This window comes from Microcebus murinus, chromosome 3 (genome assembly GCF_040939455.1).
Source record: "Microcebus murinus isolate Inina chromosome 3, M.murinus_Inina_mat1.0, whole genome shotgun sequence".
Taxonomy (NCBI): domain Eukaryota; kingdom Metazoa; phylum Chordata; class Mammalia; order Primates; family Cheirogaleidae; genus Microcebus; species Microcebus murinus.
This window is the reverse complement of record NC_134106.1, coordinates 96,433,205-96,460,853: the sequence shown is the minus strand read 5'-3', so window position 1 is coordinate 96,460,853 and position 27,649 is coordinate 96,433,205. Positions and strand designations below refer to the sequence as shown.

Genomic DNA, 27,649 nt, shown 5'->3' with positions numbered 1-27,649 from the left:
TATGTTAGTACTATTGACAAAAAAAAAAAAAAATCCTGATTTTTAAGTTTGAAAAATGTACAAAAATATCAGGATAATTATAAATTAATATATATTAAAGCATCGAGAAACAGCAAAAGGATGGCCTAAAATGTTAAGTACAATGTACTGATACAATAAATATTTCTCACTGAAACTGAATACTGTATAGGGCGATTTAGAACTCATAGAAACAAAAAATTCATATTATTACTAATTTATTTATCAATAATCTATTGGTTCTTTATCATCTCCTTTATCATTTATATTACAAAAACATTAATACTGGAAAACGGTAGATAAACACTTCTCGTGTGCTGCTTCTGCTGACATGCTGACATTTAAAAGAAGATAAAATTTATTTTTGCATTTTCATTTCCTGTCATGAATGGAACCCGGATCTCTAGGACACTTTTGTATTTTGGACAACATGTTTCTCACGTTTGTTCTGCCTGTGAATTCTGGAGCTCCTCCCCCCCTGCCTGCATCCTCATTCACACACACGTGTGCTTGGTATGTCCTAGTGACTGTCACAGGGGAAGGGGAGAGCACAGGTCTTCAGCTCTGGGCAATTCCACCCCGGTACACAGTAGCTCGTCTGTCCCCTGGTGTGTGTGTGAACGTGCTTCTGCTTGTCTTCAGCATGTGACGAGGATGGATCCGAGCTGCAACGGTTCCCATCGTGGTTCTAATGCCTGCAGGTAGATCTTTCTTCATACTTCTCCAGTGCGGGGGGGGGGGGGGGCGGGGAAGCTTTAGTTCAAGCATTTCTTTTTTATTTATTTATTTTTTCCCCAAATGCAGAAAAAAAAAAGTCTTTATTCTCATAATAAAAATAAGTCTGTTCTGTATTTTACAATATATTTCAAATATTTCCACTATGAAGCATTTAATCAGTCCAACACGGTCAAGAAGCACAGAGCATCTCCCAAAGACCGGGCTGCCCCCGGGGGCGCGTTTATTTAGGACGCACACCTGGCGCAGCCGCACTTCACCACCTTCTCAACCTCGTCCACGAAGGAGGACCCGTCCGTGCATTCGAAGGCGTATTTCCGCCGCTTGCTCCGCAGGGGGGCACAGCACTGCCCGCCCGCGCACCCGCCCTTGCACTCCAACCGGGAGACCTTCTTGGTCGTCTGGCAAGCGGCATAGCCCTGCTGCTTTTGGTAGTAATCTCTTATCCGTTCCCCTCGACAAGAGATTTCTAGAAAAGAACAGAAAGCACAAGCGCGTTAAGGACAGTCACTGCAAATCATGCAGAGCGACCGCGAATCCGGAGATGCTTGCCTTTGCTACCCCCTTTGCCACGTATACTGCATATTCTTGGTTGGTGGCACAGCCTGCTATTCTTTAAAAAAAAAAAAAATACTTCTTTTTGGTCTTTATTTTCAGCAAAGTGAATGCTAGATATGTAGACAATAAATACAATACTATTGCACTGACAAGAAAATTGGGTTCTTAAATCTTTTCCTTCATTGCAGAGGAGGAGGAAAATAACATATCTTCTGTTTTTACACCAGTAACAGCTGGTTTTGTTTACCACAGGGAGCAGTTTCAGAGAGTATGCAATTTAATTTACTAGACCTGGAGTTTAATAGTATCCAATCTGTTACTTAATACAAGTAACATTCCACTAACTTCATAAATTACCCTAGTGAGAAGTGTGGAGTTCAGAAAAGAGACATCTGCTCAAAGCTTCCACTGGCACGTTCCTCTTGTCCCGTCCCTGACACACGACACGGAATCCGTGCCAGCTGGAGGCAGGGCGGGCTCTGATCACACATAGGAGGAGGAGGAAGGTGGGATAAGAAGTCAGCCTGTTTCCGACCCTCTCACCCGCAGAATTTGCTGTGATAAATCAGTCAGTCAATCCTAAGGTAAAGGGTGATTTCATACTAACACTAGAGCAGAATTATTAGCCCCATCTTCTCTGTGCCCAAAGATGAATTAATAATATATACGGATGAGAAGAGCAGGTAAAGGTAAGAGGCAAGGAAACTAAATGTGCTTCTCCATAAGGTAAAAAGGAGGATTTCACAGCAAATCAACTTGTGAGAAGACAACTAAAGGCTGTGTAAAATCCAGCGCTGGAGGTTTAGGACATTTCCCCATCTGGTGCCTGCATAAACACTGGAAAATAAATCAGCGGCAGCAACTGGAAGTAGTGCAAAGACCTGATATTCTCTCATGTTACTCATCTGCTTTTTTTTTTTTTTACTCTTTCTCTTTTTAAAGATGGGAGACCCCTCTTGCTTCATCAAGAGAGGGAGGTGCCCAGCTGGGCTGGCTTACCCCGATCACAGCTGTCCCCTGTGTATCCACTGATGCACTCACAGTAGGGCTGCCCGAGTCCTGAGAGCCTGCATTTCCCGTGCTTACACTTGATCGCCTGGCAGGGGTTGAACAGATCCTCCTCTTCGTCACACAGGACACCCCCATGGCCCTCCAGGCACTTACAGCTGTAGGAGAATGCGTTGATGGGCAAGCAGGTGCCGTGTACGCATCTACAGGGAAGAGGAACACAGGGATGGGAATGCATTTGGCAAAGAAAGTAAGGATGGACGGAGGTAAGGTAAGAATGGAGGACGACTGAGCAGATATGAGGGACAGAGTGCTAATGGGCTAAATTCTTTCCCTTCTTCCCTCCCTCTCTCCCTCCCTCCATTTGCCTGTCTTTCTTCCTTTCGTGGATTTTGCTTTGAGGGTCCGAGTGTGTGTGTTCAACTGTCAAGCAGCACAAACTTACTTATTCCCAAGACAGGGGTCATTGGTCCGCTGGTCACAGAGGGGCCCCATCCATCCTTCCTGGCACTCGCAGGTGAAGCTTGCCTGGCTGCTGGGCTGGCACGTGCCGTGGGCACACACCTTCTTGTGGCACGGTTCACAGCCGGGCAGAATGCCCGTTTGCATGGGCACCTTCCTGAAGTCTTGCAGCTCACTGTTGATGTAAAGGTTCCGGATGCAGCCATGGAAGCTGGTGCCGTTCTGCCCAGAGGCCTGGCGCAGAGATGCCACGTTGTTCTTCCCGGGCATGCCTGAGGAGGGACACAGTCAGAGGTCAGGCTCTTTGGGGGCTCCTCAGCCATTTGCTACCCAGAAATACTGATGCTTGAAATACCTCATCCCACACCTACTAACTCAGGATATCTGGGCAGGGTGGGGGGAGGGCTGGAGTAGAGAAGAGAGGTATGTTTCTGGAAGGTACTGTAAGCAATTCTAATGCACAACTAGAATAAAGTTCATTGGTGGTCAATCTTTAATTGCTGAAATTTGTCTCAAACAATAAATATATAAAACCTGAAGATAGCTGCTGTACACACAAACAATATTGGGGGGTTAGTGTTCACTCCTCTGTATGCTCCCCCCACTGCCTTCGTCCCCACCCCCCTCCCCCCGGAAGCCTAGAGCTCCACAAAGCTCAGTTTCTAATCCTCTGAATAATTTTTCCCCTTGTCTTAAAGATGAGGGGCCAGCGCCCAGAGAGGTCAAGTGACATGCTCAACGTCACCCAGCATATTCAGGTAAGTGTCAGGTGGGTAAGACAAACTTCCTCAATCTCTGAAGTCAGGGTTAGGTCCACCAAGTTTCAGAGCGCGAGAGCTGGATTCACACTGACCGTTCACCCTGGCCCTGCCGAATTCTAAGTTAGCAACTAGTCCCGCTCATCACTGGCAACGTCCCTGAGCTCAGTCACTGGTGTCAGTGCCTGAGAAACTTGCCCCTGATTCTCATCAGGACAGCACCTCATTCACATCATTTTTTTTTTCTTGCTAATTGAGAGTGAAGCCTTCATAGTCCAAGGAAATCAGGAATACAAAAAAAAATTCCTTCAACAACAGAGCATTTGCAATCTTTGGCTATACACATTACACTAGTGACAGTCGTCTGGTAACCCTCATTTTGGCAAAACTGAGGAATCTTTCCATAGCCTCAGCCAGACCCTTAAGTAGTTCCTGGACTGCATCCACAGGAGGCAGGCATCTGGGTCACTGTGGGGCGAGGGTAGGGAACTGGAGGCCTGTGGGGTGGCCGCTGACTGTCCCTGCTGGCACTCATGCCCTGGCCGTGCCTAGACTCTGAGCTGGACTCTGGCTGGAGGTTCTATGCCGGGGAAAACCCAGGCTCTCGCTCTCCAGGGTGTTGTTGGTTATAAAGACCAAGAACCACGGCACTCTCTGGGCCCTGCCTTGTGCCACCCTCCCCCTTTCCGTCAGAAACAGCCCCCTGTGTGTCCTGGAAGGCACCAACGTCAGACAGCTAGGTGTAGAAGACCAACAGGTTAGAGGTCAAGTCTTTATTTTTGGCTCTGTGTGCACTTGGGTCAGCCATTTCTTCTCTTTGGCGCATAGTTTTCTCATCTATACCATGGGTGGATGGGCCAGAGCAGTTGTTTCCAAGCTTGTCATATGTGAGAACCACCAGAAATGGGTATTCAAAGGCAACTTTCCAGCCCTCCCCCCCAATCTTGGGGTTCTGATTCCGTATGGAAGGGGAGAGGTGCAGAAACCTGAATGTTAACCTGCAGCTCAGGTGATGCTGACGCAGGTGGTACATGGTCACACTTTGGAACTGAAATAAGTATCCTGCCTTTGAAATTCCATGAGTACAGGCTTTTAGTCTGTGTCCCTCTGGCCTTGGAAACTGGTTTCTTTCTAGAGCAGGTTCATAAGGATGAAATTTACTATTTCCAGGAGAGGACTAGTAACAGGAAATTCCTTGTTCTGGGCTAAGTCTATCTAATTTCATCATATCCATCCATCATAAAGGTGTGGACTTCAGTGACCACACATTGGTGATCCTTTCTTCAGAGTTTAAAAATAAATTTCTTCCCAAATTATCTGTAATAGCTCATTTTGATGGAGGCACAATCCACATATGTGCACATGTCAAGACTGAATACAAATTGGCAAAGTTCCACAGCAGAAAGAAACAATTAGGAAATGTGTTTCTTTTAGTCCCAAAGCTAACAATTACAAAAGGCCCAGCTTTGATTAGAGTCATTTGTAAATGAAAATGTTTATACATCACACTTGTATTTGACTTTCAGTAGGATATCATAAAATCAAGAACTATTCTGAGTCAACCTTCTCAATTGCTTGGCCAGGAAGCTATGTCTTAATTGATAAACAGAAGTAGATTCATGATTTTTTTAAAAAGCCTTTCCTCTCTGCCATAGACCTAGGCAGAATTCAGTCAATCAGTCAATTAATAGATAACTTAGTATAAAACTTTTAGCCTTAAGTTCTGCATGCTTCAAAATGACAATACAACGACCAACTCTCAAGACAGATGTCCTTCATCCTGTAGCAGCACTAGGAAGGGGTTTGTGATGTATGTGTTGGTATCTATGTGCCGGTCTTCTTTCTTTATTTAACTTTTGTCCATTAAACAATAAAGGTTCCAGTTGGACTGTTATACAGAAAAACATGACTATTAAATTGTTTCATGTTATGTAAAGCCTATATCATGGATAGTTAATAACCCAAGGGCAGGTTAAGCTGCCTCTCCATTTTGCCAGATAATATTCTGCAAGGGGCCATGGCATAGGCTGCATTAACTTGGGGGCAGTCCTCCTTGGGGAGCGTCCCTGTTTCTAGACTGGACTTGTTTACCTTGTTCTCCTTTGCTAACTTGGCTTTGTATGCCGTATGCCGTTGCCATCTAACATTCCAGGCTGTGGTCTTACAGGTTTCTTGCATTTTAAACATCTGAATCACCCTTGAGACTGCACTATGAGCTGGAAGGAAGTGGAAGTGAGCAGTGGGGCTAGGGTGAAAACGGTCTCCTTCAGGCTCTGGCGGACAGAGGTGCTCTGTGAATTCCTCAGATCCTCTATCCGTAGAAGTTTAGCACTTTGTATTTTGGAGTTTAAATTTGTTTCCCTTTTTTGAAAAATGTTCTGACCTAAACAATCCCATCCTATATTTTAAAAAAAAGTTTTTGTGCTATATTCTAAAGAGGTTTTAAAAGATTTAATGAAATGGTTTCTAATGAAAGCATAATAAAATCAAGTGAAGGACGAGAACAGAAATAAAGAGCAAAAAGCCACGAAGCTTAGATTGCTTCTCTTTCTGCTTTATGGTAAGAAGTGAGTGACAATGTAGGTGGCTTTGGAGTCAGATCTGGACTTAAATGACGTGTCTATTATAATAGTGAACTTGGACAGGTTATATAACGTCCCAGAGGTTGTCTCTCAGAGACCAAAAATAATACCTATTTCTTAAGGTCTCTCAGGATTAAGGCTGTAAAAGAAGCATTGTATTAGGAACATAGCATGTGCTCAATAAATATAATTTCTCTTCTCTCAAATCACAGGCACATTTGTGATTGCTTCACTCATCCCAAAGCAACCCTGTTGACTAGAATTCAGGCAGGATGGAAGACTTTTGTTTTTAATGAGGCTCAAAGTTGTGACTTCTATGAAGCAATTAGATCAGATGACTTGAAGAGAAGATTCAATATGCAATCCTTTTACAATGCATTGTAGTTACTTGAAGATGTATCTGCATTCCCCACTTCCCTGGGAGCAGAAAGGAAGTTTCCTTTCAACTTTGTATACTTTATGTATCCATTAATGTAGTCCCCAGCTTGTGATAGATGCTCCATACATATCTACAAAATGGAACCAAAGAATCTGAACTGTTTCTAAAAAAAAAAAAAATGAAAACTATCAAAGTGTTAAGATTTTCTACTGCTGAAATTATTAAAAATAGAAATGCTCTGGACTTAAGGACAATTTGCAAAAATGCCCTCAGAGAAGGCTTTGAGAGGTGAAGATAACGATGTAACCTCCCAAAGTTATTATTTTGCAGGGAACGATACGAACTTTATGCAAATACCAGTCATGGTGAAGAAATCGGGCACACTGACCTCTTCAGAAGCTTTAGCTTATTTATCCTCAAATGAGTTAGTTTTATCATTAATTCAGCCCAATTTGATGTAATTTAACTCAAAGCATCTCAATTCAATATTACCTGCTTTCTTGCTCTTTTGCCTGCATTTTGAAATTTTATGCCTCTAGTTTGTATTTCCTCCTCTAGACAGAGGGAAGAGGAGATTGTCTCCTTTGTAGGTCTTCTTCTGTAAGCTTTTTAAGACTTTGCTCATACTTCTGTCCCTCATCTGTTCATTCATCTGCCTTGTTGTTGCTTAAAAGTCAAGTTCAGAGTCTTTATTATTCCAAGCCCTAACCAACCTTTCCAACCCACTCTCTTGTTCATGCACCTTGAGATCTTAGCTTAACAGAACTACTTCCTGTTACCTCAATACATTTATACAATTAATTAATTAATTGGATTTCATTCATAAGTATGCTATCATCCACATGAATTAGCAACTGTAGTGCAGAAACTCCAGCCTGGTAACATCTGATTGAGTTGCTAGGGTTTGACTCCTCATTGGAACTGGTGGGAGGTCATTCCCTCCCCGGTTTACATAGAGCTTGTTTCATCATTTTCTTCATTGTCAGATTTGTCCTTTAACCCACTTTCTTTTTCTATAGACATATCAAATATAAGATTAAATGATATGATGTACAAGTCACCTAGCGTGATAGACATGAAAGAAATATTAATTAATGTTCTTCTCTATCCCAATGACACATTTAGTTAGAACCTGAGCCAGGATTACAAAATGGTCCCACAAAACCCATATGTTCTATCCTTGTTGTCCGTCTTTCAAAGACTGATCACTATTGGTCAATGACAGATACTGACGCATTAGGCACCCATAGTTTCAGAATTAATCCATGATGAGAATCATAAGGTTTGGGGGGACCCATTACATTTGGAAAGAGCTTACCTCCTACATAAAGTGGAGAGTCAAAATTCAGAGTGGACTGCTTTGACAAGTTGGTGATGATTTTGGGACTCCCTCCATCCACGGACAAAGAGAGACTCTGATCCAGGGCAAGCAGTTCCACAATGTGGAAGTTTCCATCATTGATTGTCTCCACACTACAATGGAAAAACAACTTAGCTGAGTCTTCTTTTCATTAAAGAAAAATAATTAAAATACAAACTTCAATAAGCAGTCCTTGGGAAAAGACACTTATTATCTAACATTAGTGAGGATAAAGACCAGTAGTTGTTTTTTTTAAATTTTTTTAAAAGATATTTTTAAGGAGATGCAATCAATTCCAGCTTCCCAGGCACTGAATACAAAATGTTCGTTCTCCCATGGGGAAAAGAGGAAATGAGTACATTTTATCATTATCCAGCCACATCCCCTCAGTATGTAGAAATTACAAAGGATAATTTATGCATTTGCTTTTAAATGCCAAAAAAGTTCCATTTACTAAGATAATGTCTGTTGCTCCAAATAGTATTTAAAAGACAAGGAACCTATTCCTGTTCCAAATATACTCTAGAGACATTGATGTTAGGGGGTTCCTGGCTTTTGCTTTCAAAATCAAACATACACACAAATATAACAAGAACCAAATGGGTAGAATCTTTGCATTTTTGAAATTTGTTAGATGAAAAAATACTCTTACTTTCTGTGCATTTTTCAGAGGGGTGCTCATTAAGTGATGTAACTGTGAAGGAGTCTATACTCAGTGGAGACATGGAAATAACAGATTAAATAAAACACTTAACACAGTCATATCTGGAAAATTTAGCAATGACGGTAGTTTTCCAGTTTCCTTTTTAAAACTTGAAAGGGCCAGTTCTAACAATTATTACCTCCAGCTTCTAAAAACCTTAAAGGGGCTTACAAAAATTCATAAAACAGATAAAAAGATTACGAAACTGAGGTAAATGAAAAATGAACATTGAGAAACAAGATGAAGTTAAGTACAATTCGTAAATATATACTATGTGGTTTTAAAAGATGGTTGCAAATCTAACTCTGGTGTTAGAGCAGGAAAAAGAAAACATGATCAATGAAACACGATCAAAGAAAAAAAAGGGTCAATACACAGTGCAATGTCAGGAATATATTTACTTTTCATTGTACAGGTAAAATATAGCATAATGGAAGTTGGGGTCAAAAAGTAAACAGTGATTATTAGAAACCTAACACAGTGGGATGTTGACTAGAAAGATTGAACAAAGCTTCCAAAATTGAAATATGTGAGCATATGATAGATTATTCCTAAATAATGAATGCCTAATATTCCCTGTATGATATCATTGCCTAAATTTCCAGGCACTGATCTTTAAATTTGCAAAAAGGTCAAGCCTGAAAATGACAGAGAAACATGTATTAAAATTTCTGCATAGTTATCACCACTATCTAATCACATTCCATTGTTTGTTGTTAGAGAATATAAAGTTTTTTGATTTGAGAGCAGTATGAACCATTTTGCAGTAATGTGAAAACATCTGAAGTTCTCTTGGCTTATGTGGTTGGAAGAGTCCATGTGTGCAGAGATCTGTCTCAGGACATCAACTTTTAAAAAGTGTTAGATATATCAACCAACATTTTTGCCTTCTACACATTTAATTATGCTAACACTTAACATCATTAAAATTGACAGACAAACCAATAGACTAGGAATTACTTTTTAAATAAAGTTGCATAGCAACTGCTAGTGGCCTTAAATATGATTCTTTTCTAAGAAGATATGCTGTGTAGTAATATCGGCTAGTGGTTAAACATACAGATATTGGAGTTAGACAAACCTGAATTTGAATCCAGGTCCTGCATTCATGAAATGTTTGACCTTAGATAAGTTACTTGATTACAGTAAACTTCAGTTTTCTCTTGAGTAAATGCTAATAAATATTTCTTCTTCCTATGGTTAAATTTAGGTCTATATAAAATGATTTTTTAAAGATGCACAGCATAGGCTGGGTGTGATGACTCACACCTGTAATCCCAGCACTTTTGGAGGCTGAGGCAGGAGGATAGCTCGAGGCCAGGAGTTTGAGAGCAGCCTGGGAAACATAGCAAGACCCCATCTCTAAAAAAAAAAAGGCTGGATGTGGTGGTGCATGCCTGTTGTCCCTGTCCCTTTTGCCCCAGCTACTTGGGAGGCTAAGACAGGAGGATCACTTGAGCCCAGGAGTTCAAGGTTACAGTGAGCTATAATTGGGCCACAGCACTACAGCCTGGCAGCCTGGGCAACACAGCACTTTGTCTCAAAAAAAAAAAAAAAAGCATAGCACAGCCAAGTTAAATGTTAGATATTAGTATCAGCATCACCATACAACACTACCATGACCACCATCAACATTTAAATAATTCAATACTATTGAGCTTTATGTTTAATATTAATAATGTAATTTACTGTTTAATATTAATAATGTAAGATAATGCTAAAGGCTGGCAGAAATATATTAGCTTTTTTGGGGCACAGCTTGTTTAAGTTACTAAAAGTTTTAAAGTAAAACAGTAAAATAAAGATACGCATAAACAAGGTAGAAGCCAAGTGGTTTTCTTTTGTGGTCATTTACAACTCTCTAAGTAGTTTTATATGAATGTTCTATGAACATTGACCTTAATTAAATTATATATTAATGATGAGGCCCCCTATTTTCCTTTACAATTAGATTCTTGGTCACGTTATCAGTCTTTGAAAATCAATATAGGCATGCCACTGACAATGATGGTGTTTGATGCAGTACTGCTGAAAGACTTAAGTTAAGACCTTTAATGCTTTATACACCCTAATTCAGTGTTTCATTTGGGAACCTGCAGGGAGGGAGGTTCATCATCAATTCACTTTACCTACTGCTAGTGCTCCTTTATTCCCTTGTGTGTTCCGTTTTATTTTTTGGGGGGGAGTACATATCTTAAACCCCTGCTAATTATAAGCTACTTTAAAGAAGGGGCAATGTATTATTAATTTCTTTATTCCTTAATGTATCCTGCAAAGCCTCTGGTAAATAGTAGATGATTTTATATAAAATATATATATATATATATATATACACATATAAATATATATATATATTATAAGGGAGATGTGTTAGGCTTCAAGTATGTTTAGGAAATGACCCCTGAAATATTCATTTTATTAAAAAATTGGAACTTTCTGTGGCAGTATGCTGAAGGATGATGCTAAGAGATAAATCTTGCTCAGCTTGTGCTAGCTCTCATTAGATGTGTGATCTTGGGTTAGCGCGACCTTATGCAATTTTTCTCTGCCTTTTTACCTCATCAGACAAGAGCAAATAATAAGAGCAAGGAATTATTAATATATAGCACATACTATGGGCCAAGTACTGTTCTAAGAACTTCACATGTATTCCCTCACTTAAGTCTCACAAGATTTGGGCACTTGGAATACCCAAGATGACAGAGCTTGTTAGTTGCTAAACAGATTTGAAGCCAGGCTGCCTGGCTCCAGTGTACGCATGTGTTCTTAATTTACGCCCTCCTTTTATAATCAACAACCTGAAGAGTACTCAGAACTACACAAGTGACATGTGTTCTGGTTCTCACCACTAACAAGCCTTTAATATGTGATTTCCCTTCCAAATAGCCTGGGGATAAAGTTTTTTATAGCAAGTAACTTTATGTGATGGTCGCACACCTTGGTACGTTTACTAAAAATCATTAAATTGTAATAAAATATAATAATCTTGTGAGAGTCTGAAGGTTATGAGAATTGATATAAAGTATGTGGATTTGAAAATGGGATTTGGACTATATTTTCCCAATTATGAATGAGATTCCGACTGGCTTGATTTTTCTCGCCTTAAAGGTTCAAAATGTCTAATTTGATGATTCCAGAACCTGACAAGAATCATCACTGAGCTTCAATTCTATTTATATCTCCCTGGAATTAAGTGAGACTTCGTCCTGACCTTTTAACAGGTAAGTATTGTAAAATTAATATTTTTAGATTCTTCTTTTTTAAAGATGATATTGCGTGGTGGGGCCTGAAGAGAATATGTAAGAGTTAAGAATATAAATTGGTGTTTTACACTGTCTTCTATAGTATGAGATAAACTAGGGGATGTCCAGGGATACTTTGCCTACACACCCTTTTAAAATAAAAGCAGTGATGGACGCACCAGTTGTTACATGGGAAAACTGCCTGAGCTATCAGATTTTGCAGTCTATCACAGACGTCGCCTGCATGCCCATTTGCAATGCACAGCATCCTTTTGAGTTCTGATAAGTATTGATAAACTCTCTTTCATCCCTCCCCAAGGAACTATATATTTCATGACTCACAAAAGTCATAAGTGAAACACTTAAATTTGAGCCGTTTCTCCGGGAACATAAATTGCATTTATTACTATTATTATGTAGTTTAGTTTTACTATAGTCATCCATTACCTGAGATTCGTTTTGTTTTCTTGAATTTCTCGGCTATAAATGGATGGATAAAACCAAAGCAGTTATCCAACTATGCCTGTGGTTTGCTACAGAAAGAGTTTAAATTCTTGGGGCTTGAAAAAAAGAGAGGGGCTCTAAAATGTTTCTGGTTGTCTTTGTGTACTCTATTTACCCAGGACACATTAACAACAACATTTTTACATTTATATCTCAACCATAAATCCTAAGATATTTCAGTAGTTTCATAAAGATAAAGAGTTCATTATGTGAGTGTCAGTTTTTTTTGCCTTAAAATTTTAAAGCATCTGGTGGCATATTCCATGCAATGAAATAGGAATCAGAAACCAAACAAACTTAACTGGTCATCTCATTTTGGTATCTCTGGGCTGAAGATCTGTCGTCTATGGAGTATGGAATGTCCCTGGCTATCTCTTTCAGTCAAAAGCAATAGGAAGCCAAAAGGGATTAAAGATATTTATGTATACCCATAATAGTTTTTCAGAATTAAGTTTTACAAAATAGTTTATCAAGTAATGTTTTATTTTAATCGGTGCTTTTAAAACAGATTAATTTCAAAAAAGCATACTAATATAGGTAGAAAGGGACCTCTACACTTGAACATACTGTAGGTTCAGACGTGAGGCACTGAAGTTCCCACTCATATATTTAGTTTTCAGTATTCAGATATCTGAGCATGAAGAGTATGTATAAATCAGCATCTCACCAATTACTGTGAGCCTACTCTGTGCCAAGCACTGTACTAGGTGCTTCAGATCCATTCATTCTCAACCTCCCCTGAAAACCAAATACAACTGAAATTGCTGCGATGAGAAAACCAAAGCACAAAGGGGTGAAGAAACTTGCCCAAGTTTATACAGCTAGCAAATGGTGGTTCCTTCCCCCATGGCGTATCAAGAATGGCTGAATTTTTATCCTGGAAATAAGATGATCATCTAGCTTCTGTCTACTGTCTCCCCAGTGAGACTGAACTCCTTAGGAACAGAGTCATCCTTGTTGAGCTTTTTGTTTGTTTGTTTGTTGAAATGTAAGCCTGTACATTGTATAATCCAGAGGCTACGTAGCCCACCAAACTGAAGGGTAGGCAGTAGAAAGTCCCCTGAAGTTGAACAGGTCCCTAAATATGGAAACTGATTAATGCATGATATAGTTCTTTATTCGTAGTAATAATTACTAATACAGTGATATAATACTAATACAGAACTATACCATGCATTAACATCTGATTTTTCTCATTTTTAAACAGTAGTTGATTGTGTGTCCAAAGAAGCCGTTTTGGAAAATGACATTAATTTGAATCAAAAGAAAGAAACATATATTTTTTCATGATGAACTTTTGTAAAAATAGTTTCTCCTTATCTAGATTTTAAAAAGGCACTTTGAATAACAGCTATTTATCAGCCTTCTTTAGAATAAAAATTTAGTACTTCATCCCTGTCTGATGGCCTACTGCTGATATTATTTTTAAGTTTAGGCTGCCATATTCATTCATCCATTCATTCATTCATTCATGACACTATTACTGAGTTGCTCTTTATGCTATTCTCTGAGTGCTATAAAAATCAGCATTTGTGCCATATTCTACATCCATTCCCTTTTTAGGCAGCTCATTTCATCTCTGTTGTTACTAGTAAGAGCCTTTTAGGCAGTGGCATGTTGGCAAATGTTTTAACAACTGGCTCTCTAAAAAAAACAAAAACAATAAATTGTAGCATTTGTTGATTTTTGTGGTAGAAATACTCCCAACATGGCTGATTTTAATGCAAACATCAAGCATGATGTCATGAACCTTGGATATGGGAAAAGCCACACACCACCAGCTCTCAAAGTACAGCTCACATATATTCCTTTTACACAGGGTTCTCACAGTGTAGTCCCTGGAGCACAGCATCACCCTGAAACTTGTTAGAAATTCAAATTCTCAGGCTCACCTGAAATCGACTGAATCAGTAACTAGTGGTGGTGTCCAGCAATCTGTGTCTTAATATGCCTTACAGGTATTTACAATGCATACTTTGAGAAGCAACTGCTCTATACCTCTGCCTGTATGTTTGGTTCTCTCAACAGTATGCATGTCTACAAGAAGCCAAGATCTTCTGCCAGGACATAAGAGTAAAATGAGAAAATGTGCATGCTACTTTGTTTCTACTGCTAAAGGAATAATTACAACATCTTATGTTTTCTTAAACACACTTAAAGCTATATTGACTTCTATTTTAATTTTAAATAGTTGTTGACTGTGTTTCTAAAGAAGCTGTCTGGTTTGGAAAACGACATAAATCTGAATCTAAAGAAAGAAGGATGTATTTCTCATTAATAATTTTTTTTAAAAGATTGTCCTTGTCTAGATTACAAGAAAGCCACTATGAAGGGTGGCAAATTATCAGCCCAGATATAATTTCATAAAATAATTGTCCTCATACTGATTTATTTGAAATAATAACTGACATGTAAAATGAAAATTTTAACCAAAAATATCCTATAGAAACAAGAACTTAATAGATTTTTACTTTCCCCCACCAATTTTGTCAGATTTCATTTTATTTTTGAGTGGTAATAACATTCAAAAAACTCAACATCAACATGGTATAATATGGCATTCTTGCAGAAGTCCTGTTTCTACTCCTCTCTTTCCTCTCTCTGCCTAGTTTTTCTTTATGCAAATATATGGAAATACAAATACTTATATTTGTTTACCTCCTGTGATACTGTTTTACCTTATTTTTTTTCTTTTTAACTGGGCAATATATCTTGAAAACATTTCAATATTATACACAGAGAATTTTTTCATTTCCTTTCCTCCTCCCTTCTCTCTATTCTTCCTCCCATTTTCCTGAATAATTATTAATTGTATTAATGGTAAACATATTATATAATTAATATAAATTAATAAAATATATTATACATATTTATATGTCTAAATTCTTGGTAATCATTGTCTCTTTTCTTTTACCAAAAAATAATGTGATAGCTTTTCTTGATTGGTGTGTCATAAACTAAAAGGCAAGACTTAAATTAAAGCTGTGTTTGCCCCAGATCTCATATTATATGTCTTTATTAGATAGTCTGCCAGCAGAAACATGGGCTTCTGGTTCCTAATAAAGAGCATGCAACATGATATTCCTCTTATGCCACAGGGTACACTCTATTGTTTGTGAGGCAAAAGTGGCAATGAACATAAATTCAAAAAAAAAATTCTCTTGATAGTAAGTCCTAACTCTGATATAATCACTTGGGTTTCTACAAATTATCTAGAAATATTTTCAGTATATTTTGTGCAAATACTAGCTTTAATAATCCAACCCAAACCTTTGCTAAGGTTTCTGAGAACTCTATGCTGCTTCAGTACATTAAATAAATCAAAAATAAAAAGCAACAATGAACCACAAATTTCTGAAATATTTTTATGCACTGAAACACACTGAGGCTATATAATTTAGGGCCTAGTAATATCTAAAATGTTGACACTAATACATCACCATTTGGAGATAAAATAACTATTGTATTCCACTTAGAAACCAACAATTATGTGTTTGTTTCCATGTTCCAAATATTCCTAAGTGGGTTAGCTTATCACCAAAAGGACTTACTGAATTCCATTCCTGGCTATGATTGGCATCTGCTTTCCCAGAACTATTATGAAGGATCAAATAAGATGTGAAGTCTTCTAAAGCACACTGATATATACAAGAATATCAATATGACAGAGGCCAGTATCACACTTTATGTGATCATCAATGCTCACTCACTTGTGTATTTGGCCTAAAGATGTGTTTCGTCATCATACAGGGTATTAAAAATGGGAATTGCTATTTAAAAGAGAAGAAACTTTATATTATAAAAAACAGATCAGGTGTGGTGGCTCACACCTGTAATCTCAACATTCTGGGAGGATGAGGGTGGGAGGATTGCTTGAGGTCAGAAATTCGAGACCAACCTAAGCAATATAGTAAGACTCGGTCTCTACATAAAAATTTTGAAAAGTAGCCACACATGGTAGTTAGTGTGCACATATATTCCTGGCTACTTGGGTAGGGTGAGGTGGGAGGATCGCTTGAGCCCAGGAGTTTGAGGCTACAGTGAGTTATGATCATGCCACTGTACTCTAGTCTGTGTGACAGAGTGAGACTCTGTTTCAAAAAAACCAAAAAACCAAAAAACAAACCCAAACAAATAAAACCTCCCCAAACCTCCTCCCGAACCAAACTCCATATATGTCTGCCTTTTCTTTAAAAATCAGGAGTCTGGAAAAACCTGGGCTCACATTTTCACATGGCAGCATTCAGGGAGAACCGAGTAGATGTAATTATGCTTTGACAAAGATTCACTTTTAGTTCATTCCAGTCACAGCCGCTCCTGTTATATTGCCAACATCAAGGCTATTTATAATAGAGGAATATTTATCTAAAAAGTTAGACCTTTTAAAGAATAAAAGAGAGCATATTCTTTTCTTGCACTTGACCTGTTTAATTCATTTATATTACCTGCTTAGAAAAAGTGAATGCTTATTAGATCGTGACCTCTTCTTTGAAGAGTGGCAGTTATTTCTATATGTGAGAAAATTAACTAGGTAACTGTCTGCAGGATGGTAGAGAATTGGTGTTGAGACTCAACAGAAGGACTATGATGGTTAGTCTTATGCACAAATCACCAACATTTATGCTCCATGAACACCACCCCTTTCCGATCTTCAATATATCATCAGTATTATTATATCATTAGAAAACTTCCAAAATTAACGATCAAGATTACCAATTACGATATTGTATGAGTCCATTAGCTTATTATTTGTAAGTTCCACAAGAGCAGGGACTTTGTTCTTTGAAGCTAAGAACAGTGTCTGGCCTGTTGTAGGTGCTAGAAGGTTGATGTGTGCTGTATGAATGGCAACTTGAAGTTACTCAGTCCTGGGTATATTTGTTTGCTTCTCTGGTGACCCCTACACCCTTCTTCACCCAGCTCTGAGCTCTGGGAAGCTCATGTGCAAGCTATATTACTGGGATCAGTGGATTCGTTGTTTACTCGCATCTGGTTTGGCCAACAGAGAGCACAAGCAGAAGATTGTAGGGAGCAAGGAGAGTGAGTTTGTATATTTCAAAAGCTGGTTCCCTCCCTGAAAGCTGACTGCAAACTTCTATTGAAGGTCCCAGCTTCTGCCAGGCAACCCTCTCTACAGAGCCTCTTCAGAGCATGGATTTCCATGAACGCTCTCTCCCCTCAATCATACAGTCATATGGGTGGGAACACATCCCTCATTTCTACTATCCCTGCCATGTCTTTGTACATAGCTCCCTTAAATATCTCTCCTGAAATTACTCAACTCGAGTATGCCATCTGCTCCTGCCAGGTCTCTCACTAACACCCTTATCATATAGCCTGCTGGAGACAAATTATTCTATCCCCTTTTCATTATAAAATAATAGAGAAGCAGTTCTTCATTAAACAATTTTTTTTCACCTTTACCCGTTACTGAGAGATCTTCACCTGTAAATGGCAGAAGCTGGGTAAGAGCCGGTGTCATAGCTGGCACGAACACGCCCCCTGTAGAGTTCTACTGCAATATGGTCTTTGTCACCCTTATACAGGAGGATTCCACTGTCTTCATCTGTGGCAATCTAGTAGGAAGTAACCCTGGCATTACTACCATGTGCAGTCAACCAAATGTATTTCATCACAAAAACATAACAAAGAAACTTAGTGAGGTGAAGAGGTATTACTAAGGTTTATTTTTCCTTATGGCTATGAGAAAAATAATAATGCATGCTGAAATTATTGCTTGAAAGGTGACTTGTTCCTAAATTACTTTGTTGCAAACAAATTCATAAAGAAATTTAAAAAGAAAAATAACAAATATGCATGTAGGCATATTGGATGTGCTTAGAACTTTCTTTGCTGGAGATTTTCACTCACTCCTTTTGTACCTGAGTTTTATTTATGGAATATATGAAATATGACTGCACTGAGAAAGATTGATTTTCATATCCCATATAAAAAATAAATTCTTAACAGTTATGCCATGTGCAGGAGGAAATCTCTGTTTTGATTCTTCTCTTTGGCATTTTTGGTCTTTTAAAGGACAAGCTAAGTAAGTTAGGACATAAGTCTAAACACCCCTGTGCACTTTTCATAAGAATTCGGTGTGGCAAATACTGGAAGGTAGGGACACCTGCCTCCCAGAGTCTTCTTCCTCATGACTTCAAAAGAATCCCCTGCTTCTCAGTGGGCTATCAGGGGAAATGGAATAAGCAAGGGTGGGGTCTATGGGAAACTGACTAAAGTCATTTGAATTCAAATTATGTTAAACTATTTTGCTTACTAGATAACAAAAACATATAGTCCCAATTTGTCCCATGTACCCTGCATTTGTTACCCCAATCTAGTGTACCCTCTTCCATAGGGGTCTGAATGATTTTCTCAAATGTACACAGTTGATGTGGCAGAAAGACTTAAAATTTGAGTTTGTTAATTTCATGTCAGTTCTTCAAGATCCTGGGTGAAGAGTTTAAAGGTACTGGCTGCATCCAGGTGTTCTTTCTCACCTGTGCTCTTCTCAGCATCAGGTTTCCAAGAAGAGCCTCTGCTGTGCAAAGGCTGAGCTGCTGTGCTATAAAAATAAAATGCCATTGCCAGAGCACAAAACAAAGAGACATATTTTGGTGCCATCTGTTTTTTCGTTTTTTCCCAATAGGATCAAGTAGTGAATAAAAATACCTTGTTTCCATTTTGTTTTGAAAATACAAATGTTGAAGGGAAGAATTACTAGAGTTTTCCACATGAGGAGCATTTTCTGTCATTGTCTTTAACCATCTGTTTAAGACATACTATCATTCACAAGCTACCATAGATGTGTTTACTTGGAAGTTGAATTTGGTTTAAGATCAGATCAGTTTATGATAGGGGGGGATCTCTTACCTGAAGTGTGATGTTTGTCTGAGGCCGAACCTTCGCTGAAGGAATTTGAAGATAAGACTCTTTGTTTATAAAATTCACACTGACCAGTTTTTCACACTTCTCTCCCTGGTAGCCAGGCAAACACTGACATATTGGCTCATTTATCCTGATGATGCACTGAGCCCCGTTCTGACAATCAAAATTATCACAGGGGCTGGTACGGGGGAGGACCATGGGTGGGGAAAACTCACAGAACAAGCCACTAAAGGGTAAGGAGAGAAAAAAAAATAAGTTCATGAAATTTTACTTAATTGCCAATGTGAATCAAGACCTGTAAGACCGTACTCTGCACATAAATGTGCACTTCTGCTTTTTACCTGTAACCTTCAGGGCAGATGCATGTATAGCCGTTCACTGCATCGGTGCAGTGGGCTCCGTTTTTACACTTGTTGTCTTGGCAGTCATCAAAGTCAATGTCGCAGTGCTCGCCTATGTATCCTGGTGTGCAGTCACATCTGTTTCAATAAGCAGGGAAATGGTTTCAGAACCAACTGAGCCCAAATAAGTAAAACTTGCATTTCATCTAGAAAAAATGACACTATCTTAAAAAAAAAAACAACAAAAAACTTACTTAGAACAGGCTTATAGAGCCCCCAATTTAATGGATGCCTAGAAAATAGTACTGTTGTGCAAAAGCATTCCATTTCTCACTGGGATCTATCAGACAAATACTGATTTCATCTCTCTGATGACTGTGAACATCCACAATCCCAACAAGGCCAGAATTATTGTACCAGGGTCTCTTCCTTCCTGCTTTCTTCCCTCCCTCCCTCTCTCTCTTCCTTTCTTTCTCCCCAATTTATTTGCCTACGGTGTCCTTTATTTTCAGTTCTGCCTAATTCATCTGACCACTGAGATGCTTAAACTGGTATGTTATAAAATTTTCTAACAATATTAAGCATTTTTAAACATGATCACTTTTTAAAAATTTTTCCAATAGAGACTAGATGCATTGGAACAAAATATAAATTCAAGGAAAAGAAAACATGTTAATATTGGACATCCTAATTCAGATAATCATTATGGTAGAACAGGGCTGACTTAAAGGGGTAGGATAGGGAAACTGATACAGAATTCCTTTCTAGGGTGGAACCCACAGACAGCTTTTCAGCCTGTTCACCGTGATGGTAGGGGGAGGAGGGGTCCCAGTTGCACTGAAGGTGCAGAACCAGGGGTGGTAACACAGCTGACATGCTTTGAGTGCTTCCTTGCGCCAGGCCCTGTTCTAAGCCCACTTGGCATGTACTGTTCATTGAATCCTCTCCACAGTCCTGTGACATTGCCGATACCATCACACCCACTCTACACGTGAGGAAACTAAGGGACAAAGAGATCAAGTACCCTGCCCCCAAACACTCAACTGCTAAGTGCCACAGCCAGGAATCGAACCCGAACAATCTGACAAGAAAGCCTGCATTTCTAATCACTGAACTCTGATGTTGGATAATTAATTCCTCAAGTCTCTCTTTAAAATCTGTCCTTCTCTACCGCTGACCACTGGAATCTCTTAGGACACCGAGGACCCAGGACTTTATAATTTCCTGGAGAAAAGTAATATGTCATGTGCAGTAGATTTGAAACTCTGCATCGTGGACCTACAGGGGACCATGGAACCCCTATAGGTATGGTCACAGATGGGGAGGGGGCTTCTGGAAGCCTCCCTACACCCTCCATTCTTCCCCCAGCACCATCCTGTTGTGCTGTATTAGGTTTTATTCATTGGACTTCCATGACCATTTTTGCTTTGAGTTTAAGAGAGGGTTTATGGACTTAAAAACAACAACAATAAAAAACAACACATACACCCAGGAAACTACAGTTTGGCTCCACAGAATTCAGGTTTTGCAGTTATGTAGAATGGCATTTATATCCTGGCCTCATTCTTAAGTGTATGCTATGTGTTTTTTTTTTTTCCCTTTGAACAAATCAACTTTATTTTATTCCAGATTTGCTGAGGTATATAATTAGATGAATAAAAATTTTATATTTTTAAGATGTACAACATGATGTTTTGATACTATGTATACATTGTGAAATGATTGCCACAATAAGGTAATTAACATATCCATCACTCCACATAGTTACCAGTTTTCTTTTGTGATGAGAATACTTAAAATCTACTCTCTTTGCAAATTTCAATTATACAATACAGTATTATTAACTATAGGCACTGTACTGTATATTAGGTCTCCAGAATCTATTCATCTTATAACTGACAGTTTGTACCCAATGATCAACATCTCCCTATTTTCCTCCCTACCAACTCCCGGTAACCACACTTCTATTCTCTGTTTCTGTAAGTTTGACTTTGTAAAATTACACATACAAGTGTGATCCTGCACTGTTTGTATTACTGTGTCTGACATATGTCACTTAGCATGAAGTATTTATAATTTTGACGCAGTTACTTAAACTCTTTAAGTGTTCATTTCTTCATCTTTAACATGTATACAATAATTTCCACCTAACAGGTTTATTAAAAGATTAAATAAAACTATTTCTAATCAGTATAGTTTTTATATATAATGCATAATCAATAAATAGTTGGTATTTTTAATAATTCTGTATGTTAAGTCTTTATAATTCTATAAAAGTATTTATGGTTTAGTGTGTACTAATTATCCACTTTTCTATTTCAAAGCTATTAGGATTTAAGTAAGGATAATGAAAAGCACTTAAAAGAATGTGGAATTACTGAATGCCAAGGGTTTTGTTTGAAAATGCAAAATCAGGATTTAAGAGTTACTGGAGAGCAGACAAATTAAAACAAATAGGAGTATATACACTCTAAGAGTAACAAACAGACTTTCAGCTCTGCTTGTATGAATTAAGAAATAAAATGAACTCACTGCACAAGCATGCTTGCTCTGCAGCCAGTTGGTTTTAATGCGAAATCATAACAAAGCAGAGTAAACAACAAGTCTGAAGTTAAATGGACCCTAAGTGGCCATATACATTCTCAAATAGATGGACAAGGCCCGAGAAGAAAACTTCCATCAATGTTAATGTGAGCAAAGCTGTTGAAGTGCCAAGCATTAAAAGAAAGAAGAAATGCTTTGAAACACCCTGAATTATTTATCTGAAAAAAGAAATCAAAGTAAAAGATAAGAGAACCACACATTCACCACAGTGGCTGCCTAAAAGCTATTTTATATTCTCTTCTCTCCAAATACTATTTTTCAAACCCATTAGAACTTGGAGTTACACTACACCTAGCACTTTTGTCTTTCTTTTGCTCCTCAGACTGAGTTTCAAAATGGAAAGAAAAACATAAATAAGAATTTCTTAAAATTTGTATTATCAATAAAACCTATCACATTCCTTCAACTCTATTATCTGACAAAGAGGGAGGAAGAAAGCAAAGAATATAAGATACACTGTTTAGAAAGCCCCAAAGCTGACTAAGTAAGATGCATGCTTGAAAATACTGTTTATGGCATAGCATAGTCTAAAAATATCTCAAAGCAATTTAGGAGATTTATGAGGTATATAATAAAGCAAGAAAAGTAAAACCAGATCTGTTAGCTTGGTAATAAGAAAATGAAGTTGAAGTAACAGTATAACTTGTCCTAATAACATTTGTCAGTAGAGATTTTTTCTTTAGCAGCTCCATATCGTTTTGTTTTTAAGTCCATTTGCTTTCTGGAACTACCTTTCCTGCAATGTGTAATTTTTATAAGACAGGAGTAATAGCACACACTCTGACTTAACCTTTTTTCTGCTAAACTAAATATATATAGGTATAGAACAAGCTCATGAATAACTGCTGGAAAAAGTAGGTTTCCAAATCAGTTACCCCATAATCCAGCAAAATGCACTTTTAAGAGTGTGCAGTCTCACTGATAGTAATGAGAGATATTTAATTAAGGATTAGTCTTTCTGAAGACAAAACTCCCTCATTTATAATGGTTTCAATTAAGTCTTACTAATACTTTATCTTATAAATACAATGCATTAAGCCCTGGAAAATATGTTTAATAGATAAGCAGTTCTGGAACACTTGCTTTACTAATCTCTCTGAGCAATGAAGATATTTGTTCGGTAAGTGATGCTTTTTCAATTTGCCAAATTCAATTGTGGGCATATCATTATGACATTAGGAGTTAAAATAATTTACCTACAGTGATTGATTCAATGAAATGTAATACAGAATTTTGAATAAAGTAAAAATTTTAAAAGATTGGGTTTTTGCATAGGGTTGTAAACTAAAATATAATCTATTCTTTTATTTTTCAATAAACATTGAAAGGGCTCAGAATGTGCTACACTGTATCTATATATTCTAAAGTTTGGGGTTTTAAAACAAATGAAAGCAAAAAAATATTATAAAAAATATTATCATCTCAATATTATCAATATTGAGATGAATATTTAATTCAGATTGACTTTTTTTCCTATTTATTTATTTCATCATATTATGGGGTACAAATGTTAAGGTTACGTATATTGCCCTTCCCCCCCCTTCCCCCCAGACTGACCTATGAAAGGCAGTGAGAATCTGGTGATACTAACTCCATTCTCTCACCTGACTTCGAATGATGATCCGTTTGGTAACTATCAAAATCTTAGAGTTTCAGCTCAAATCCCATTTTCTCTTAGAAAATTGTTCCTAAGTTTTAATTCTCTGAATACTATGGCAATGGAGCTTGGGTCATTTCACGGACAGGATAAAATATGTGAAAGTGAGTATCTACAAAACACTACATAAGCATAACATGGTATTACTACCACATGCCCTGATCACAATGGGCACTGAATAAACATTGGGTGGAGAAACAAATAATGCTGTTTTCTAGTTGTCTGACGTAAGCACAGCTCAACTCTGGAACCCAGCTGTGTCATTCCTAAGAATATATACTATCTTTTATACCAACCCAACTATAATGTTAATAAACTATAAAACTTTTTTAAGGTAACATGTATTAGAAAAAAAATCACCCAACTGTAAAATATAAACCCTAGCTCCAGCACTGCCCTTAAATAACCTTAAGATCTTTGGACAGTTACCCAACCTCTCTGGGCCATGTTTTCCTCATGTTTAAAATAAATAATTTGGACCAGATGATCTCTAAATTACTGCCAGCACTAAAAATAGAAGTTGCTATTGATAGACCCTTAAAATATTTCAGGATGGTGGCAAAAGAATCATGTAATTTGATAGCAAACATATTTCAGGAATATTGCTGGGAAGGAGAAAAACAGGATTTTGAAGTTGAAGTTCAGAGTTCATTTGGGGGATCCCTCTACCTAGTGTGACTGTAATGCTTTATCACATGAGACACATTAAGGGTTAAAAGGGGCACTATCAATAATTACAGGCATAAACCAGAACTGCCCGGGGCAACCCGGGACACAGGGTGACTCTGTCTTTTCCCACCTTGGATAGTCAAAGTATTGTTTCAGATCATAACATTTTCAGTTACATTGAAATCAAATTCTCTACTGCACCACAGACTTACCACAGATAATGAAGCACCTAGAAGATAAAATCAATTTTATTTGACTGGCCTTCAAATAAATTTAAGTAAGCATATTCAAAGAAGGCTGCTTACTTCCATAAATTACTTTCCAAAAAAGTTATGGAACAAAAGAAAACACTTTTTAAAAAATTTTTCTGCAATGTACTAAAGAAAATGTCCATGTTGTATATGGACATTTATAAAGATGTCATTGATACTAGTGGATATGTCCCTTTAATCCTGAGCAAAGGTGTGAAGCTAAAAATGGCAGGAAAGAGTGGTTCCTAACAGAAAGGTCCTCTCCCCTGATTGTGAGCTTGGAAGGCAGCTTCTGACTTACTTGAATCCCTTTGGTGTCAGGATGCACTTGGAGTCATGCTGGCAGGGGTTCAGGTCCTGTGCACAAAAGTCCAGCTTCTCCTCACACAACTCACCTGTAACATGGCAAACACTATTAGTTTATATAGAAAGTTTAACAGGCTTCCCACCAGCAGACTGGGTCTTGGAGGTCAGCATGGCTTGTGATGGAAAACAAAACAAAACAACAACAACAAAAAATAAAAACAAAAATCCCAAGGCATGGAACCAGAAAATCCAATATCCAATTCTGGTTCTGCCACAAATGGTCTTCTGATTTGGGACAACTTGACTATTGTGATATGTGACTAATATGAGCCCCGCTAGAATATACTACTGGAATTAGGAAAAGAAAATATGAATACTTTTCATTTTTGTTTTACTTATTTATTTTATTTTGGACTTTTTAATGAGATATAGCATAGATCCAAAGGATAAATGAATACCTAATGAATATACACAAATTGAACCCATTCAGGTAACCAGCATCCAAATCCATAAACACACTACCTGCCAGCATCCCAGAGCCTTCCTCTTGCCTCGTGCTACTCACTAACTCCCCAAGGGTGATAGCTATCACGGGAAGATGATAGGTTAGCTGTGCCTGGGTTTGAGCTTGACCTAAACAGAATCATTCCATATGTACCCATTACATGCGGCTTACTCCATAGTTTTATTTTGGAATAAAATATCCTCTAATCTTCACAGTCTCTATCTTATATGTTTGAAAGAAAATATTTTGTTTTCCTCTTATGAATCAATACAACTGCTCAATAAAACTATTTCTTAGCTAGATCCACTGAGATATAAGGACAAAATTAAAATGAGACTAAACCTAGAGAGAGAACATTTGCTTTTTCCACAAGTATTAGGTAGCTCATGAAGAATAAATATTATCAGGAAATGAGAGCTAAAGACATACCACGCAGATTCTAGGCACTCTATGTTGAATTTCATGTCTGATAATTTCTTGGGAAATTTCTTCTGCTACAAGTAATATGGTTATTATTTCAGATATATTAGGCCAAATATAATTTTCATTGAGAAGACTTTCCTAATTATTAGACAGGAAAATGACTATCTAATATTAAGTTAGATATTAAGGTGACACTTATATGCATATATATTTTGTAAAGTTATTTTCTCCTTTTCTACCTTACTTCTAAAGTACTTTTAATTCTTTTATGTATAATAAATGAAAAAATAAAGTGACACATCTACAGACAGCTGTTCATTTCCAAGAAACTATGAGAAATGTCATTTGTTCAGAGTTTAGATTTAAACAGCACTGGTTTAAAAATCAGTCTACACATCATCCATTGGTTACAAGCTGGTTCTTTTAGAGTAATACATTGCTAATTGGTATAAATAGTTGCCTGACAACTGAATGTAGCGTGTTATTTAGACTTCAAGTATCTTTTTCCATGATGCAAATACATACAATAACTCATCTAGTTATTACATTAATCTATTGTATAAGTTTAAAAAAAGTCTGCTGTGTTGCTTCTATAAGAAAGGAGCGTTTCTTATCCTATGGAACAAAAAGTTTTTTTCTTTACAATATATACACGATGAGCTATTTTTAAAGAGGTTTTATTTAAAGATTTGCAATTTCAATATTACTTTAAGCTAGATAACTTGATGGAATTTATTCATTATATTTCATCAGCCTACTGTGATGAAATCACTTTCAGTTTTCTAACTAAATCTACCCGGTTGGGATATAGGCTGTTTACAGTAGTCTCTACCCAAGGTAGTTTGTAGAAATTGATGGTACAGAGGGACCATTTGAGATACATAATAAATGTCATTGTATGTACTTTTCGCTTTATACTAAATAAGAAATTGCTTTTAAAAATCATAATAAGGGAGAAGTGTTTTATTCCTTATTCACTTTGATATATTCCAATCCAATTCATTCAATCTAATCCATAGATCATAAGGATTTACTATATGATGCTGTGCTAGATGCTGCAGCTACAAGGATGAATGTAGTGGACTCTGCCTTTAAGCAGCTCCCGATCGATCTACTAGCAGAGAAAGCCTGAGCTGGAGAAATAACAGTGAATTTCATCTCTGCAAGAAGAAAAAAAAGAGATGACTCTTTCTTTTCCACAAGGAATTTCTCCATAGACTTAATATGGAAAAGAGAATGGAGACAGTTCTAAGAAATTGTTGGATAACCAGATGGTAATCAACAGCTTTAAGACTAAGCATGCCAACTTGAACATAAAAACCTACATCAATGACAAGTATTCCTTACCTCTATATGAGTAACTTAATAGCAATAATAATCATTGCTGAGGTTGTATATGATAGTTCTTAGTGACCATTACATAGCTATACACCTGATTCTGATAAAATTGGTTGACGACTTCAAAAATAATTTGATTCTCTTTATTATCACCAAACATTATAATGCTAATAAATATTACAAAAGCATTCTTTGCATCACATTGCTGTCTAACTCACTTTTAAACCTCAGTCTTCCATCCTATACCCTGGTCACCTGGGTCCATTTACTGTTTTCTGAATTTATCATAACCATTAGCCTGGGTGTATTTTGCTTTAATAAACATCCTTTAAAAGTTTTGTTGTCAAGTTTCTCATCC

At 37.5% G+C, this 27,649-nt stretch overlaps 1 protein-coding gene across 2 annotated transcripts in view; it reads right to left on the bottom strand.

Annotated features, from left to right (window-relative positions):
• Positions 1 to 219: 219 nt before the first annotated feature.
• Positions 220 to 27,649, bottom strand: part of SLIT2 (slit guidance ligand 2) — a 345,517-nt gene continuing 318,087 nt past the window's right edge. For both annotated transcript variants that reach the window (XM_012737490.3, XM_012737492.3), the window contains 8 exons: positions 25,021 to 25,114; positions 19,539 to 19,676; positions 19,183 to 19,423; positions 17,755 to 17,885; positions 7,819 to 7,973; positions 2,765 to 3,053; positions 2,311 to 2,522; positions 220 to 1,222 (listed from right to left, as the gene is read on the bottom strand). In XM_012737490.3, coding sequence (XP_012592944.1) covers positions 981 to 1,222; positions 2,311 to 2,522; positions 2,765 to 3,053; positions 7,819 to 7,973; positions 17,755 to 17,885; positions 19,183 to 19,423; positions 19,539 to 19,676; positions 25,021 to 25,114 — 1,502 coding nt within the window. In that variant the 3' untranslated portion in view covers positions 220 to 980. The remainder of the gene's footprint in view (positions 1,223 to 2,310; positions 2,523 to 2,764; positions 3,054 to 7,818; positions 7,974 to 17,754; positions 17,886 to 19,182; positions 19,424 to 19,538; positions 19,677 to 25,020; positions 25,115 to 27,649) is intronic.